The sequence below is a fragment of the Pseudorca crassidens genome, chromosome X (assembly GCF_039906515.1).
Source record: "Pseudorca crassidens isolate mPseCra1 chromosome X, mPseCra1.hap1, whole genome shotgun sequence".
Lineage (NCBI taxonomy): Eukaryota > Metazoa > Chordata > Mammalia > Artiodactyla > Delphinidae > Pseudorca > Pseudorca crassidens.
The window spans coordinates 119,287,401-119,306,569 of record NC_090317.1 but is presented as its reverse complement, the minus strand read 5'-3'; the positions used below and the strand labels follow the sequence as shown (position 1 = coordinate 119,306,569).

Below are 19,169 nucleotides of genomic sequence, written 5' to 3'. Positions count from 1 at the left end.
GATGAGGACTTTTCTCTGGTTGTGAATGGGAGTCAACATTTGTCTAAAGAATCCCAAGCAGGGCTTCCCTGGTGGCGCAGTGGTTGAGAATCTGCCTACTAATGCAGGGGACACGGGTTCGAGCCCTGGTCTGGGAAGATCCCACATGCCGCGGAGCAGCTAGACCCGTGAGCCACAACTACTGAGCCTGCGCGTCTGGAGCCTATGCTCCGCAACGAGAGGCCGCGATAGTGAGAGGCCTGCGCACCGCGATGAAGAGTGGCCCCCGCTTGCCACAACTAGAGAAGCCCTCGCACAGAAACTAAGACCTAACACAGCCAAAAATAAATAAATAAATAAATTAAGGAGCCAGATTAAAAAAAAAAAAGAATCCCAAGCAAAGGTAGGTGAGAAATACTGCCCCATTTTCCTGACACAGACAAAGTTGGCAGTTGAGGCAGGGAGGCCCACAGACAGGCCAGTCAGACATGGACAGAAATCAGAAGGCTCAAGAGTGCTCAGGTACTGGTTTAGAGTACAGCACACTGACTACAGCAAAGAGGAAAGGGGCCAGCATTAGGGCAGCCAGTGTAAATAGGCAACAGGACCAGAGAACGACCTAACAGCAAGGGCACAGCGAGGGCACTAACTAACTACACAGCCCATGGGAAAGGTAGGGCTTTAAAGTGCATTCTACTGTTACAAAAGCAGACCTTAATGAAAGCATTAATTTGTTCTTCCTTTCAGTCACTCCACAAACATTTATTGAGAACCCACTATATCACAGGCACAGCAGGGCACTGCGACAGAAAGCTGAATATAATCTCTGTTGTCCAGGGGCAGCCTTCTATAAAAGAGGCAGACATATAGAGAGATCCTGAGGTTTATCAATACAATGAGAGAGATGAAATGGCCACTGGCACTACAGGGCCTTCAGAGGAAGGGCATCTGACGCCACCTGAGAGGGTCAGTGTAGTTAGCTGTTTCCTAACACGGGTAAAAGAATTAGTGTCTTATGAGTAGCCAAATATTCTATATTATCAATGTCCAAAGAATTAGAATGTGATAAAATATAATTATAATCAAATACTATCAAATCCCAGCAGTCTTGCTCTGATTAGCGAGGTGTGTTTGGACCTTCTAGAGCTTACAGGTCAAGAAGTGGTCAAGAGCAGAGCCCTGGGGCCAAGTGTGTACGACTGACAGCTCGGCAATGACTTGGCCTCCCTGATTGGTTTAGGCATCTGCACAAGAGGGACACTATCAGTGCCTACTTCGTGCAGTTGTCAAGATAATGCACCTAAAAGCTTTTGCAAAGCATCTTTGATGAATGGCAATTGCTCAATAAATATTGGGCATCGTAATTATTATCGTAGACGTGCTGAGTAATGGCAACTTTAAACAACACAAGACAGATTAAGACATCTGCTGCACAAATTTCTACCTTGGTCATATTGGGTGGGAGTCACGAGATTTCAGGCCCTAGGCATGAGTGTGGGCTGGGTTTTGGCAGGCAGGGAAGCCTTTGGTGTGGCCAGTATGTTGGGTAGGACGTGCTTTGGGGCTCACTGAGACACCCAGAAAGCTAAGCTGTGCTCTTGATGTCTCAGTGATTCTTGTCAATGAGTCAGGACCACTTCATCGCACACATGGAAATTTCTTGGTTTTTCCCAGAAGTACCTTTATTCCTAAATCAGATAACTGTCACCATTGGGATTTCTTTACTTTCTTAGGAACACAGGATTTGAAAGCCATCTGAGTGTTGTGGGTGACACAGCGTAGATGGGTACAACGGTGTTCAGGCCACAGGCTCTGTTTTTAAAAAATGTAATATAGAAATAAATGAATAAGGCCCTGATGTGTAGGACTCTCCAGTTTCTGTGATATATATACTCCCACCGTAGCCTATTTCAAGCTACCAACAACAGTTTAAAAACTGGCTCGCAAAATTCCTGAACACATAGCAATCCGGGCCCCTGAGCCAATGTGAGCTGGCACCATCACCCACTGGATGGCTGTGAGCATCTGTCGCTACACCCTGGGAGGCTCTGGTGTGTCTGTGCCTAAGGTCCACTCCAGGACTGATGTCAGCAGATCTTGCACCATTGTTCTAGATTTTTTTTTTTTTTTTTGCTCATGTTGTTTTGAAACGAGGCATGTTGAGAAATATACTACTTTTTCCAAACTTAGAGTGAACCATCTTGTACAATGATTATGAGATGGACCCACTGAAATGTAGGTGTCCAACTTCATGTGAAGTGAAAGTTTAGTTCAGAACCATTCTGAAAAGCTTATTTGGTACACAAATGAGCTGGATTAGCAAAAACCCACTTTTTTCAAGCCTTTTGCTCATCCTCCCAAGGGGGAAAGAGAAATTGAAAATGCCAAGTATGTTTCTGTATTATCGCTTTTTCTGCCCCCAGAACACCGGAGCCGGAGTGATCGCCGCGAGCAGAGAGCTGCTGCGACCCTTTCCGTAGTAGCTCCTCCACTGCCCGCCTACCCCCCAGCTCACAGCCAGAGAAGACGCGAACTTAAGGACCGGCACTTCTTAACGGTGAGCTTGATGGCCAGGCGGCAGCCCTGTACCTACTCAGCGGGAAGTATGAGTGGGTCTTGGGCGTCAGTTTCACTCCTCCTACTGAAGGAGACTGGGCTGCCTGAAAGAGCTAATCATGGGCATTTGAAAACTGAATTTTTCCCCTTTCATTCCTGAAAGGAATGCCTCTTTTTTGGGGAACAGAGTGGGGATACAGATTTTTTTAAAAAATTTAATTGGCTGCACAATGCAGTAAAGCAATAATAGTTAAGGACTCTAAAATCAGGGAAATTAGGAATATTGGATTAGCAGATACACACCACTATATATAAAAAAGATAAACAACAAGGATTTAGGGTTTCCCTGGTGGCGCAGTGGTTGAGAGTCCGTCTGCCGATGCAGGGGACACGGGTTCGTGCCCCAGTCCGGGAAGATCCCACATGCCGCGGAGCGGCTGGGCCTGTGAGCCGTGGCCGCTGAGCCTGCGCGTCTGGAGCCTGTGCTCCGCAATGGGAGAGGCCACAACAGTGAGAGGCCTGCGTATCGCAAAAAAAAAACACAAGGATTTATTGCGTAGCACAGGGAACTCTTTTCGATATTTTGTAATAACCTATAATGGAAAAGAATCTGAAGAAAAAAATATGAAACTGAATCATTGTGCTGTATAACCGAAACTAACATAATATTGTAAATCAACCATCCTTCAATAAAAAATAAATAAAATAAAATCAGAGGAAAAATTGCTTCAAATCCTAATTCTTCTGCATACAAGCGGAAAGATTTAGGGCAGGTTATTTACCTTCCTTGTGCTCAGTTCCCTCATCTGTAATATGGGGATATTAATAGTAACTAGCTTATAGGGTTTGAAGCTTAAATGAAATAAGGCATGGAAAGAACTTAGCACAATGCCCGGCATAGAGTAAGACCTCAGTAAATGTTAACTGCTGCAACCACTACTATTATTACTAGTCAGGCGATCGTGTGGCTGACTAGGTAGGGTGAACTGAGAAAGAACTTACATGATATGAAAAATTACCATTTGAAGATGAATCATCTCGTAATTTCATGCTTCCCCCATTCTATAAGGGAAGGTGCTCTTCTGAGTAACCAGTTACCAGAGTGATGTCATCACCACTGGTGATGTCAGCCTTGCCTGGGTGGGTGTGGCTGTAACTCAGCTCAAGCCCCCAAGTATGGATCAGAGATGATGAAGCTGAGACCAGCTCAGAATACCTGGAAACACCATTACCCCAGGTGTGCCTTCTGAGGGCCCAGTGGGGACAGGTGAGCCCTTTGTGCCTCTGAGTAGGGCACCACTGAGGTGAGAGACTATGGTTTCTGTGACCAAATCAGCCTACACAGCCTGCCTGAATGGGTAGACCCCTGCTCCCGTCATGCCAGTTTGAGGCCCTAAGTCTAAAGAAGTTACAATAGTGTAGGTAGAAGTTGAGGTTTTTATTTGAAATTAAGGTTGTATGTATAATTATAAACCCTGTACCCTTATGGCTTTACAATATGCAAATTAGATGCAAAATATTTGGGTCACATGATGCCAGACACCAAGCTGAGAACAGATTTCATCTAAATGACTCTCATGATATATCCAGATAAAACAGTGAGTGATATTGAACAGTACACAGACATTTTTCCGACTCGTGGCTGGACAGTAGGTTTCATGTCCCTCAGGCTCATCAAGTGTCTACTAAGTGCCATGTCAAACTCACCATACTGCTGCAATGCAGCCCAGGGATAAGAAAGGAAGGTAAGAGTCTCTTATGGCTTTCTGGGTCTTTACATAGAGCAGTTACAACATGCTAGTGATTTGTCATAAAAGCCCTGCTCGACAAAAGTTCCTATTAAGCTCAAATCTTAATGCTTAAATCTTAATGCTCAAATCTTAATGCTCAAATCAAATGCTTGCTGCAGCATTTGCTTTTAATGAGGCATTTTCTGCATAAAAATGCTAAAAATATTTTTCCCATTCATTATAATATGTTTTGTGGCTCATTAAGCTGGCTTTCTTGGCGGGGGGGCGGGGGGAGAGAAGAATGTTAAGCATTTGCAGAAATGACATAAAAATATTACCCTTTGTCTTAACCTGCATAATTTTTAATAATGTCTAAATACCAAAATAAGACTATAGGAAAAAGCTTAAACTAATGAATAGCAATGAGTGTGCTTCATTTTCCCAACAAACATTAATAAGAGGTCATACTTATGTAAATCAGAAAATTTACCCATCTCAATAATAGTATTTCTAAGTAATTTGGGGAAATTTTAACTGTTCCATTTGTTTGATTGAGTTTCGGTCACCAAGGTCATTGGAAGATTTCCATTCAAGTTGAATCCCTCAGACCTGGAGCTGACTCAGACTAGAACACTGTTCTATACATTAAGCTTTGTTTACAAAGGCTGTATACTGCTGCAAGAGGAAAGGCTGTAGGGATAGGGATAGGAAATTTGTAGCCAAATTGCTAGACAGACGTTTTCGTAAACAGCAACTCTTTCCTTTACGAGACTTCAGTTAAACCATTTTTCTCCCTTTAAAAAAGCATTCATAATGAGATTCTGATATACACTCATCCACAATTCTATAAACTGTTATACTGTACTTTGGTCATTAAAGACATGATCTGTGAAGCCAAACTGCCTGGAATTGAAGACCAAGCTCTACCATTTACGAGCTATGTGACCCTGGACAAGTTAACCATTTCAGTGTCTTGGGGATAATGAGAGATAGTACCTTATAAGTTTAAAACAAGGATTGAATGTGTTAATACATGTAAACAGTACCTGACACATAAAAAGCACTTAATATGTATTAGACATCATCATCATCATTATTATGATTAGGCAATCCAAGTCCCTGAGGTATCAGTGATATAGTGATAAGACCATAGGTCCAACTAGGCTTAAATCCCAGCTCTGTAAGCTGAAAATTCAAGGGGTGTCTCCTAATGAAAGCCCATATGGAAGTCCTCCCTCATCAAGGGTGGCAAAGGAGGTGATTTCAGGCCCAGATGGTTTCACAGAGGAATTCTACTAAACTTTCAAAGTCCAGATAATCTCAACGCTCTATACGTTGTTTCAGCACATTGAAAATGAAGAACTTCTCCATTTCTTTTATGAAACTTTTCTGAAGGTTTGATACCTAAACCTGATAAAGACAGGAGGGAGGGAGGGAGGGAGGGACGGAGGGAGGGAGGGAGGGAGGGAGGGAGGACAGACCAATATCAACTCATGATTATTGATGCAAAAATGCTAAATTAAATGTGAGCAAACAGAATACAATATCATACTGAGAAATTAATACACCATGACTAAATGGGATTTATTCCAGGAATGGAAGGTTGGTTCAATATTAGGAAATCTATTAGTACCATATACTATATTAATAGATCTAAAGGGGGAAAATCCATATGATTACTTCCATAGATGCTGGAAAGGCCTTAAATAAAATTCAAGACCTATTCTTTATAAAAAGACTTGAGAAAATAGGAATTCAATGGTACTTCATTAACAGGATAAAATATATATGCCTTAGTCCTAAAGCCAGTATCTAACTTAATGGGGAAACATTAGAGGCATTTCCATTAAAATCAGAAACAAGGCAAGGATACTCACTATCTGCTACTAATTAGCATTATATTAGAGGGATTAATCAATGCAGTTGGACAAAACAAATCAATTACAGGCATAAGAATTGGTAAAGAAGAAGTAAACCTGTATCTAGTTGCAAATGATGTGATACTATACCAGGAGAATTCTAGAGAATCAATTATAAAACTAACTTAAACAATAAAAGAATTCAATAAGTAGCAGGATAAAAACACAAAAATCAATATCCTTCACTTACACAAAGGATAGACAATTAGAAGACCCAGTGTTATAGAAAACTCCACTTACAGCAATAACAAAGAAGATTAAATACTTAGGAATTAATTTATCACAAATGTGCAAAACCTATATTAGGAAATTTGAAAGCATTCCTAAAAGACACAAAATTATACTTTCTCAAGTGGAAGGACACCCCTTGTTCTTGGATAGAATGATTCAGCACTATAAACAAGTCAGTTCTAAATAAATTTATAAGTTTAACACAATCCCAATAAAAATTACCAATAAGCTTTTTTAAAAATGGAGTTTGACCCATTGATACTAAAGTTCTTATGGAGAAATAAACATACGAGAACAGCCAAAGGGAATTTGGGCCAAGATGGCAGAGTAGAAAGACCCTGAGCTCACCTCCTCTCACAAGCACACCAAAACCACAACTATCTGCAGAACCATCTATGAAAAAGACCAAAACCTATCCGAAAAGATCTTTAACAACTAAGACATAAAGAAGGAACCACAACAAGATGGGCAGGAGGGGCAGACTTCTCATATAATCAAGTCCCATACCCCTAGATGAGTGACCCACAAACTGGAGAATAATTATATTGCAGGGGTTCTCCCGCAGGAGAGTTCTGAGCCCCATATCAGGCTCCCCAGCCCAGGGGTCCTGCAATGCTCTGGGAAGATGAGCCACCAAAGCACTTGGCTTTGAAGGCCAATGGGGTTTAATTCCAGGAGTCCCAAAGGGCTGCAGAAAATAGAGACTTCACTTTATTTATCTGATTGCACCAGGTCTTAGTTGTGGCAAGCGGGCTCCTTCGTTGCGGCACACGGGCTCCGTAGTTGTGGCATGAGAACTCTTAGTTGCAGCATGCATGTGGGATCTAGTTCCCTGACCAGGGATCGAACCCAGGCCACCTGCATTGGCAGCATGGAGTCGTATCCACTGCACCACCAGGGAAGTCCCAACACCACTTTTAAAGGGCGCACACAAAACCTCATGTGCACCAGGACCCAGGGCAAAAGCAGTAACTTCATAGGAGCCAGGGCCAGAACTACCTGCTGGTCTTTAAGAGTCTCCCAAAGAGGTGGGGGGCAGCTGTGGCTCACCCTGGGAACATAGACACTGGCAGCAGCCATATTTGGGAGCTTTTTCTACCCCATGGAAGCCAGTGCTGGTGGGTGCCATTAGCTCATTAGCACCAAGACCTGGCCCCACCCAACTGCCTGTAGGTACCAGTGCTGGGACAGCTCAAGCCAAATAACTAACTGGGTGGGGACACAGCCCCACCCATCAGCAGATAGGCTGCCTAAAGACTTCCTGAGCTCACAGCCACCTCTAGACATGGCCCTGCCCACCAGAGGGCCAAGACCCAGCTCCGCCCACCAGCTGGCAGGCACTGGCCTTCCCCTCCAGGAAGCCTGCACTAGCCACTAGACCAGCCTCACCCACCAGGGGACAGATACCAGATGCCAGAAACCCACAATCCCACAGCCTGCAGACCCAGCCAGCCAAAAGCAGGCCAGACCCAACCCTGGGACAAGCTGGGCCCCGGCCCTGCCCACTAGCAGGCCAACACAAGTTTTGGGACACCCCAAACCTCATACCCAATTGTGTCAGGAACTGGCCCCTCCTACCCATCAGTGATCTGACAGCACTCTGGGATCCCTGGACCCTGCAGCCAGTCTCCAGGACCAGGCTCTGCCTACCAGTAGTCCAGCACTAACCCCAGGACCTGGCTTCACCCACCACTGGCAGGGGAGAATAGCTCCTGAGTCTTCTGGACCCTGATTCCTCCCACCAGTGAGCCAGCACTAGCCCCAGGGCCCCCTGGGGTTCTGCAGTCAGCCACCTCATGACCAGGCCCACCAACCAGCAGCATCCACACAAGGCAGGGCCTGGCAACCAATCACACTAGAGGCCGACCAGGCCTACCAGACCACCCAGACAGTCAGCCCACCACAACAGAAGGACCCACACAGCCCTCTTAGGGGGCATCCCTAGAGCATGCAGCTTGGGTGACGAGAGGGGAGTGTGCTGCAGGGATGCATAGGACTTGTCCTACAGAAGGCCACTTATCCAAGGTTGAGAAACATAACTAACCTACTACATACATAAAAATGCCAACAGCAACTTAAACTAAATGAGGTGGCAGAGGAACATGTTCCAGATGAAGGAACAAGAAAAAACCCCAGGGCTTCCCTGGTGGTGCAGTGGTTGAGAGTCCGCCTGCCGATGCAGGGGACACGGGTTCGTGCCCCGGTCCGGGAAGATCCCACATGCCGCGGAGAGGCTGGGTCCGTGAGCCATGGCCGCTGAGCCTGCGCGTCCGGAGCCTGTGCTCCGCAACGGGAGAGGCCACAGCAGTGAGAGGCCCGCGTACCGCAAAAAAAAAAAAAAAAAAAGAAAAAACCCCAGAAAGAACTAGGGGAAGTGGAGATAGGCATTCTACCTGAGAAAGAATTCCGAGTAATGATTGTAAAGATGATTAAAGAACTCGGGATAAGAATGGATGCATAAAACAAGTTAGAAGTTTTCAACAAAGAGTTAGAAAATATAAAGAACAACAAAACAGAGATGAAGAATAACTGAAATGAAAAATACACCAGAAGGAATCAATAGCAGACTAAATGATATTGAGGAACAGATCAGTGAGCTGGAAGACAGAGTAGTGGAAATCACTGCCACTGAACAGAAAAAAAGAAAAAAGAATAAAAAGAAATGAGGACAGTTTTAGAGACCTCTGGGACACATCAAGCATACTAAAATTCACATTAAGTTCCAGCAGGAGAAGAGCGAGGAAAAGAGCCTGAGAACATATTTGAAAACCTAGTAGCTGAAAAATTCCCTAACCTGGGAAAGGAAACAGTCACCTAAGTCTAGGAAGCGCAGAGTCCCATACAGTAGAACCCAAAGAGGAACACACCAAGACACACTGTAATTAAAATGACAAAAATTAAAGATAAAGAGAGAATATTAAAAGCAGCAAGGGAAAAACAACAAGTAACATACGAGGGAACTCCCAAAAGGCCATCAGCTGATTTTTCAGCAGAAACTCTGCAGGCCAGGAGGGAATGGCACAATATATTCAAAGTGATGAAACAGAAAAACCTACAACCAAGCATACTCTACCCAGCAAGGCTCTCCTTCAGATTTGATGGAGATCAAATGCTTTACAGACAAGCTAAAAAGAGTTCAGCACCACCAAACCAGCTTTACAACAAATGTTAAAGGAACTTCTCTAGGCGAAAAAAGAAAAGGCCACAATTAGAAACAAGAAAATTACAAAATGAAACAGCTCACCAGTAAACGCAAACATACAGTAAAGGTAGGTTATCATCCACACACAAAGCTAGTAGGGAGGTTAAAGACAAAAGTAATAAAATCATCTATATCCACAATAAGCAGTTAAGGGATACACAAAATAATTACATATAAAATATGATATCAAAAATATAATCGTGGGAATTCCCTGGTGGTCTAGTGGTTAGGACTCTGCACTTCTAATGCAGGGGGCACAGGTTCGATCCCTGGTTGGGGAGCTAAGATTCCACAAGCCTTGTGGCCAAAAGAAAAAAAAAAAGTAATCATGAGGGGAGGAGAATACAAATGCAGGGTCTTTAAAATTTATTTGAAATTAAGAGATAAGCAACTTAAAACAATCACACACACACACACACATATACAGACTGCTATACAAAAACCTCATGGTATCTGCAAACCAAAAATCTGTAATAGATATACACACAAAAAAAGAAAAAGGAATCCAAACATAATGCTAAAGACAGTCATCAAATCACAAGAGAAGAGAGCAAAAGAAGAAGAAAAGAAGACCTATAAAAACAAATCCAAAGCAACAAAATGGCAATAAGAACATATATATCAATAATTACCTTAAATATAAAGGGACTAAATTATCCAACCAAAAGACACAGAGTGGCTGAATGGATACAAAAACAAGACCTGTATATATGCTGCAACAAGAGCCTCACTTCAGATCTAGAGACACACAAAGACTAAAAGTTAGAGAATGTAAAAAGGTATTCCATGCAAGTGGAAATCAAAAGAAAGTCAGCATAGCAATAAGTATATCACACAAAATAGACTTTAAAATAAAGGCCGTTACAAAAAAGGACACTACGTAATGATCAAGGGATCAATCCAAGAAGATCTAACAATTGTAAATATATATGCACCCAACATAGGAGCACCTAAATATATAAAGCAAATATTTACAAACATAAAAGGAGAAATCGACAGTAACACAGTGATAGTAGAGGACACTAACACCCCACTCACATCAATGGACAGATCAGCCAGACAGAAAATCAATAAGGAAACTGGCCTTAAATGACATGTTAGACCAGACAAACTTAATTGATATACAGAGCATTCCATCCAAAAGCAGCAGAATACACTCTTTTCAAGTGCACACAGAACATGCTCCAGGATAGATCACACGCTAGGCCACAAAACAAGCCTTAGTAAATTTAAGAAAATTGAAATCTTCTCAAGCATCTTTTCTGACCAAAACGCTATGAGACTAGGTATCAACTACAAGAAAAAAACTGCAAAAAACACAAACACATGGAGGCTAAGCAATATGCTACTAAACAACCAATGGCTAACTGAAGAAATCAAAGAGGAAATAAATACGTAGAGACAAATGACAATGAAAACACAACGATCCAAAACCTAAGGGACGCAGCAAAAGCAGTTCTAAGAAGGAAGTTTATAGCAATACAATCTTACCTCAGGAAACAAGTAAAATCTCAAATAAACAAGCTAACCTTATACTTAAAGCAACTAGAGAAAGAAGAACAAACAAAACCCAAAGTAAGTAGCAGGAAAGAAATCATAAACATCAGAGCAGAAATAAATGAAACAGAGACTAAAAAATAATAGAAAAGATCAATGAAAGTGAAAGCTGGCTCTCTGAAAAGACAAACAAAATTGACAAACCTTTAGCCAGACTCATCAAGAAAAAATGGGAGAGGGCCCATATCAATAAAATCAAAATTAAAAAGGAGAAGTTACAATCAACACCACAGAAATGCGAAGGATCATAAGAGACTACTATGAACAACTATATGCCAATAAAATGGACAACCTAGAAGAAATGGACAAACTCTTAGAAAGGTACACTATCCCAAGACTAAACCAGGAAGGAATAGAAAATATGAACAGACCAATTACCAGTAATGAAATTGAATCAGTAATTTAAAAACTCCCAAAAAACAAAAGTCCAGGACCAGATGGCTTCCCACGTGAACTCTACCAAACATTTAGAGAAGAGTTAAGACCCATGCTTCTCAAACTATTCCAAAAAACTGCAAGGGAAGGAGCACTTCCCAACTCATTCTATGAGGCCAGCATCACCCTGATACCAAAACCAGACAAAGATATCACGAAAAAAGAAAATTACAGGCCAATATCACTGATGAACATAGATGCAAAAATCCTCAATAAAATGTTAGCAAACCAAATCCAACACTACATTAAAAAGATCATACACCATGATCAAGTGGGATTTATCCGAGGGATGCAAGGATTTTTCAATATCTCCAAATCAATCATTGTAACACACTACATTAACAAATTGAAGAATAAAAGCCATATGATCATCCCAATAGATGCAGAAAAATCTTCTGATAAAGTTCAACATCCATTTATGATAAAAAAGAAAAAACTTCTCCAGAAAGTGGGCATAGAGGGAATACAACTCAACATAATAAAGGCCATACATGACAAACCCACAGCTAACATCGTACTCCGTGGTGAAAAGCTGAAAGCATTTCCTCTAAGATAAGGAACAAGACAAGGACGTTCACTCTTGCCACTTTTATTCAACATAGTTTTGGAAATACTAGCCATAGCAATCAGACAGGAAGAAGGAATTCAGATTGGAAAGGAAGAAGTAAAACTGTCACTGTTTGCAGATGACATGATACTATACATAGAAAATCCTAAAGATGCCACCAGAGAAGTACTGGAGCTCATCGACGAATTCGGTACAAAATTAAAGTACAGAAATCTGTTGCATTTCTATACACTAATAACGAACTATCAGAAAGAGAAATAAAGGAAACAATCCCACTTACCACTGCATCAAAAGGAATAAAATAACTAGGAGTAAACCTACCTAAGGAGGTAAAAGACCTGTACTTGGAAAACTGTAAGGCACTGATGAAAGAAATTGAGGACAACACAAACAGATGGAAAGATATAACATGTTTAGATTGGAAAAAGTGATATTGTTAAAAGGACCATACTACTGAAGGCAATCTACAGATTCACTGCAATCCCTATCAAAATACCAGTGGCATTTTTCAAAAAACTAGAAAAAATAATTTTAAGATTTATATGGAAACACAAAAGACCCTGGATAGTCAAAACAATCTTGAGAAAGAAGAACAGAGCTGGAGGAACCATGTTCTCAGACTTCAGACTATACTACAAGGCTGCAGTCATCAAAACAATGTGGTACTGGCACAAAAACAGACACACAGATCAAAGAAACAGAACAGAGAGCCCAGAAATAAACCCACACACTTATGATCAGTTAATCTATGACAAAGGAGGCAAAAATATACAATGGAGAAAACACAGTCTCTTCAGTAAGTGGTGCTGAGAAACCTGGACAGCTACATGTAAAAGAATGAAATTAGGGGGCTTCCCTGGTGGCGCAGTGGTTGAGAGGCCGCCTGCTGATGCAGGGGGCACGGGTTCGTGCCCTGGTCCGGGAAGATCCCACATGCTGTGGAGCAGCTAGGCCCGTGAGCCATGGCCGCTGAGCCTGCGCGTGCGGAGCCTGTGCTCCGCAACAGGAGAGGCCACAACAGTGAGAGGCCCGCGTACCGCAAAAAAAAAAAAAAAAAAAAGAATGAAATTAGAACATTCTCTAACATCATATACAAAAATAAACTCAAAATGGATTCAAGATCTAAATGTAAGACCAGATACTATAAAACTCCTAGAGGAAAACACGGGCAGAACAGTCTTTGACATAAATCACAGCAATATATTTTTTGATCCATCTCCTAAAGCAAAGGAAACAAAAGCAAAAATAAACAAATGGGACCTAATTAAACTTAAAAGCTTTTGCACAGCAAAGGAAGCCATCAACAAAATGAAAAGATAACCTACTGAATGGGAAATGATTACTTGCAAATGATAATGACCAATAAGGGGTTAATATCTAACAACTATAAACAGCTCATACAACTCAACATCAAAAAAGCAAACAACCTGATTACCAAATGGGCGGAAAACCTGAATAGACATTTTTCCAAGAGGAAATGCAGATGGCCAACAGGCACATGAAAAGATGCTCAACATCACTAATTATTAGAGAAATGGAAGTCAAAACTACAATGAGGTATCACCTCACACCGATAAGAATGCTATCATGAAAAAGTCTACAAATAATAAATGCAGGAGAGGGTGTGGAAAAAAGGGAACCCTCATACACTGTTGGTGGGGATGTAAATTGGTGCAGCCTCTGTGGAAAAACAGTATGGAGATTTCTCTAAAAACTAAAAGTAGAACTACCATATGACCCAGCAATTCCACTCCTGGGTATATATCCAAAAAATCCATAAACACTAATTCAGAAAGATACACACACCCCAGTATTCATAGCAGCATTATTTACAACTGCCAAGATACGGAAGCAAGCTAAGTGTCATCAACAGAAGAATGGATAAAGAAGATGTGGTGTACATATATATGTATAATGGAATACTACTAGCCATAAAAAAATGAAATTTTGCTATTTGCAGCAACGTGGATGGACTTGGAAGGCTAAGTGAAATAAGGCAGACAGAGAAGGACAAATACCGTATGATATCACTTATATGTGGAATGTAAAAAATATTAATACAACAAACTAGTGAATAAAACAAAAAAAGAAGCAGACTCCGAGACAGAGATATCAAACTAGTGGTTACCATGGGGAAAGGGGAGGGGGGAGGGGTAATATAGAGGTGGGTGGGAAAAAAAGGTTATTATGGGATTATATGAAATCATGTGTATGAAACTTTTGAAAACTGTAAACCTCTATAGTATTTTAAGACTCATTCAATTAAAAAAATAGTCTATTAAATTAAAAAAATAGCCAGAAAAACACTGAAAAAGGAAACCCATAAGGGGGGATTAGCCCTAACAGATATTAAAATATTTTTAAAGCCTTTATAATTACAACCGTGTGGTACTGGCACAAATACACCAGCAGGACAGAATACAAAGGCCAGAAACGGACCCAAGTATATATGAAAACATCTGGTAACTGTGGTATCTCTAAACACTGAGTCAAAAAGATGGAGGGGTGTTTTTTTGTTTTGTTTTTTCTGTTTATTGTTTGCGGTACGTGGGCCTTTCACTGTTGTGGCTTTTTTTTTTTTTTAATGATGCTGGAACAACTGGGTAGCCACTTGTTGAAGAAAAACATTTTATCAGAGTTTCTCAACCTCGACACTATTGACATTTTGAGTCGGATCATTCTTTGCTGTGGGAGGCTGTCCTGTGCACTGCAGGATGTTTAGCAGCATCCTTGGCCTCTACCCACTAGATGTCAGCATTCTTCCCTCTAGTTTTGACAACCCAAAATGTCTCCTGACATTGCTACACGTCCCCTGGGGGGACAAAATCGCCCCTGGTTGAGAACCATTTAATTAGAGCCATACTTCGCACCATACACAAGATTAAACTCCAAAGGGATCAGAGACCTAAACATTAAAAAATGCAACCATACAAGTACTGAAAGAAAATAGGGGTGAATTATTCTTTGACCTCAGTCTAGGAAATGGCTCTCTAACTCTGACTCAAAATAGAGGCAATAAAAGAGAATATTGATAAATTTGAACATTCAATGTTTCTGCATGCTCAAACACCACTAACAAAGTCAAATGACAACTAAAAACTGAGAGAAAATATGCGCAACATATACCACAGAAAGACTGAATCAGGAAGAAACAGAAAATATGAACAGACCAATCACAAGCACTGAAATTGAAACTGTGATTAAAAATCTTCCAACAGGGCTTCCCTGGTGGCACAGTGGTTGAGAGTCCGCCTGCCGATGCAGGGGATACGGGTTTGTGCCCCTGTCTGGGAAGATCCCACATGCCGCGGAGCGGCTAGGCCCGGGAGCCATGGCCACTGAGCCTGCGCGTCCGGAGCCTGTGCTCCGTAACGGGAGAGGCCACAACAGTGAGAGGTCCGCGTACCAAAAAAAAAAAAAAAAAAAATCTTCCAACAAACAAAAGCCCAGGACCAGATGGCTTCACAGGTGAATTCTATCAAACATTTAGAGAAGAGCTAACAACTATCCTTCTCAAACTCTTCCAAAATATAGCAGAGGGAGGAACACGCCCAAACTCATTCTATGAGGCCACCATCACCCTGATACCAAAACCAGACAAAGATGTCACAAAGAAAGAAAACTACAGGCCAATATCACTGATGAACATAGATGCAAAAATCCTCAGCAAAATACTAGCAAACAGAATCCAACAGCACATTAAAAGGATCATACACCACGGTCAAGTGGGGTTTATTCCAGGAATGCAAGGATTCTTCAGTATACGCAAATCAATCAACGTGATACACCATAGTAACAAACTGAAGGACAGAACCATATGGTCATCTCAACAGATGCAGAGAAAGCTTTCGACAAAATTCAACACCCACTTATGATAAAAACCCTCCAGAAAGTAGGCATAGAGGGAACTTTCCTCAACATAATAAAGGCCATATATGACAAACCCACAGCCAACATCGTCCTCAATGGTGAAAAACTGAAACCATTTCCACTAAGATCAGGAACAAGACAAGGTTGCCCACTCTCACCACTCTTATTCAACACAGTTTTGGAAGTTTCAGCCACAGCAATCAGAGAAGAAAAAGAAATAAAAGGAATCCAAATCGGAAAAGAAGAAGCAAAGCTGTCACTGTTTGCAGATGACATGATACTATACATAGAGAATCCTAAAGATGCTACCAGAAAACTACTAGAGCTAATCAATAAATTTGGTAAAGTAGCAGGATACAAAATTAATGCACAGAAATCTCTGGCATTCCTATACACTAATGATGAAAAATCTGAAAGTGAAATTAAGAAAACACTCCCATTTACCATTGCAACAAAAAGAATAAAATATATAGGAATAAGCCTACCTAAGGAGACAAAAGACCTGTATGCAGAAAATTATAAGATGCTGATGAAAGAAATTAAAGATGATACAAATAGATGGAGAGATATACCATGCTCTTGGACTGGAAGAATCAACATTGTGAAAATGACTCTACTACACAAAGCAAACTACAGATTCAATGCAATCCCTATCAAACTACCACTGGCATTTTTTACAGAACTAGGACAAAAAATTTCACAATTTGTATGGAAACACAAAAGACCCCGAAGAGCCAAAGCAATCTTGAGAACGAAAAATGGAGCTGGAGGAATCAGGCTCCCTGACTTCAGACTATACTACAAAGCTACAGTAATCAAGACAGTATGGTACTGGCACAAAAACAGAAATATAGATCAGGGCTTCCCTGGTGGCGCAGTAGTTGAGAGTCCGCCTGCCGATGCAGGGGACACGGGTTCGTGCCCCGGTCCGGGAAGATCCCACGTGCTGTGGAGCGGCTAGGCCCGTGAGCCATGGCCGCTGAGCCTGCGCGTCCAGAGCCTGTGCTCCGCAACGGGAGAGCCCACAACGGTGAGAGGCCCATATACCACAAAAAAAAAAGAAAAAAGAAAAAAAAAGAAATATAGATCAATGGAACAGGATAGAAAGCCCAGAGATAAACCCACGCACATATGGTCACCTTATCTTTGATAAAGGAGGCAAGAATATACAGTGGAGAAAAGACAGCCTCTTCAATAAGTGGTGCTGGGAAAACTGGACAGGTACATGTAAAAGTATGAGATTAGAACACTCCCTAACACCATACACAAAAATAAACTCAAAATGGATTAAAGACCTAAATGCAAGGCCAGACACTATCAAACTCTTAGAGGAAAACATAGGCAGAACACTCTATGACATAAATCACAGCAAGATCCTTTCTGACCCACCTCCTAGAGAAATGGAAATAAAAACAAAAAAAAACAAATGGGACCTAATGAAACTTCAAAGCTTTTGCACAGCAAAGGAAACCATAAACAAGGCCAAAAGACAACCCTCAGAATGGGAGGAAATATTTGCAAATGAAGCAACTGACAAAGGGTTAATCTCCAAAATTTAATAGCAGCTCATGCAGCTCAATATCAAAAAAACCAAGCAACCCAATCCAAAAATGGGCAGAAGACCTAAATAGACATTTCTCCAAAGAAGATACACAGATGGCCAACGAACACATGAAAGGATGCTCAACATCACTAATCATTAGAGAAATGCAAATCAAAACTACAATGAGGTATCACCTCATACCGGTCAGAATGGCCATCATCAAAAAATCTAGAAACAATAAATGCCGGAGAGGGTGTGGAGAAAAGGGAACACTCTTGCACTGCTGGTGGGAATGTAAATTGATACAGCCACTATGGAGAACAGTATGGAGGTTCCTTACAAAACTAAAAATAGAACTACCATACGACCCAGCAATCCCACTACTGGGCATATACCCTGAGAAAACCATAATTCAAAAAGAGTCATGTACCAAAATGTTCATTGCACCTCTATTTACAATAGCCAGGACATGGAAGCAACCTAAGTGTCCATCATCGGATGAATGGATAAAGAAGATGTGGCACATATATACAATGGAATACGACTCAGCCATAAAAAGAAACAAAATTGAGTTATTTGTAGTGAGGTAGATGGACCTAGAGTCTGTCATATAGAGTGAAGTAAGTCAGAAACAGAAAAACAAATACTGTATGCTAACACATATATATGGAATCTAAGAAAAAAAAAAGTCATGAAGAACCCCGGGGTAAGACGGGAATGGAGACGCAGACCTACTAGAGAATGGACTTGAGGATGTGGGGAGGGGGAAGGGTAGGCTGTGACAAAGTGAGAGCGTGGCATGGACATATATACACTACCAAACGTAGAACAGATAGCTAGTGGGAAGCAGCCGCATAGCACAGGGAGATCAGCTCGGTGCTTTGTAACCACCTAGAGGGGTGGGATAGGGAGGGTGGGAGGGAGGGAGACGCAAGAGGGAAGAGATATGGGAACATGTGTATATGTATAACTGATTCACTTTGTTATAAAGCAGAAACTAACACACCATTGTAAAGCAATTATACTCCAATAAAGATGTTAAAAAAATAATAAGAAAAACATATACCACAGAAATAAAAGGACTAATATCCCTAATAGATAAATACTTCTTAGAATTCAGGGACAAAGAAAGGAGCCAAAACCTGGTAGAAAAATGGGGGCGGGGGGAGAAGCCTGAACAGACAATCCAGAAAAAACATTAAAATGTTTCTTAAACTTAGGGAAAATTGTTCAAACTCACTCGTAATTAGAGAAATGCAAACAATATAGATACCATTTATCACCTATTAGATTAGGAAAAGTTAAACAATATGACAACATTCTATTGGTGAAACTGCGGGAAAAACAGGTACTCACAAACAATGCTGGTGGAAATTCAAACTTTTTGGACAACCTCTCTGGAAGGGAATTTGGCAGTATCTAACAAAACTACATATGCACTCACTTTTTGCCCTAGCAATCCCACCAAACCTTCACCTCCAATAATACAAAAAGGTTATTCATTGCAGTATTGTTTATGAGATATTGAAAACAACCAAGGTGCCTATACACAGATGGAAGTATTTAACCATTAGTGATT

At 41.2% G+C, this 19,169-nt stretch overlaps 1 protein-coding gene, 1 long non-coding RNA gene and 1 other non-coding gene across 8 annotated transcripts in view; 2 read left to right on the top strand and 1 right to left on the bottom strand.

Moving 5' to 3' along the window:
* LOC137217059 (uncharacterized) overlaps nt 1-19,169 on the bottom strand; it is a 98,288-nt gene that overhangs the window by 45,600 nt on the left and 33,519 nt on the right. The gene's annotated exons all lie outside the window — the stretch shown is intronic.
* Nucleotides 1-19,169, top strand: part of NHS (NHS actin remodeling regulator) — a 349,080-nt gene that overhangs the window by 297,573 nt on the left and 32,338 nt on the right. For all 3 annotated transcript variants that reach the window (XM_067723301.1, XM_067723300.1, XM_067723302.1), the window contains exon 3: nt 2,403-2,536. In XM_067723301.1, coding sequence (XP_067579402.1) covers nt 2,403-2,536 — 134 coding nt within the window. The remainder of the gene's footprint in view (nt 1-2,402; nt 2,537-19,169) is intronic.
* On the top strand, nt 9,826-9,898 carry TRNAR-UCU (transfer RNA arginine (anticodon UCU)). Its single transcript has one exon. It is a non-coding gene; the product is annotated as a tRNA-Arg (tRNA).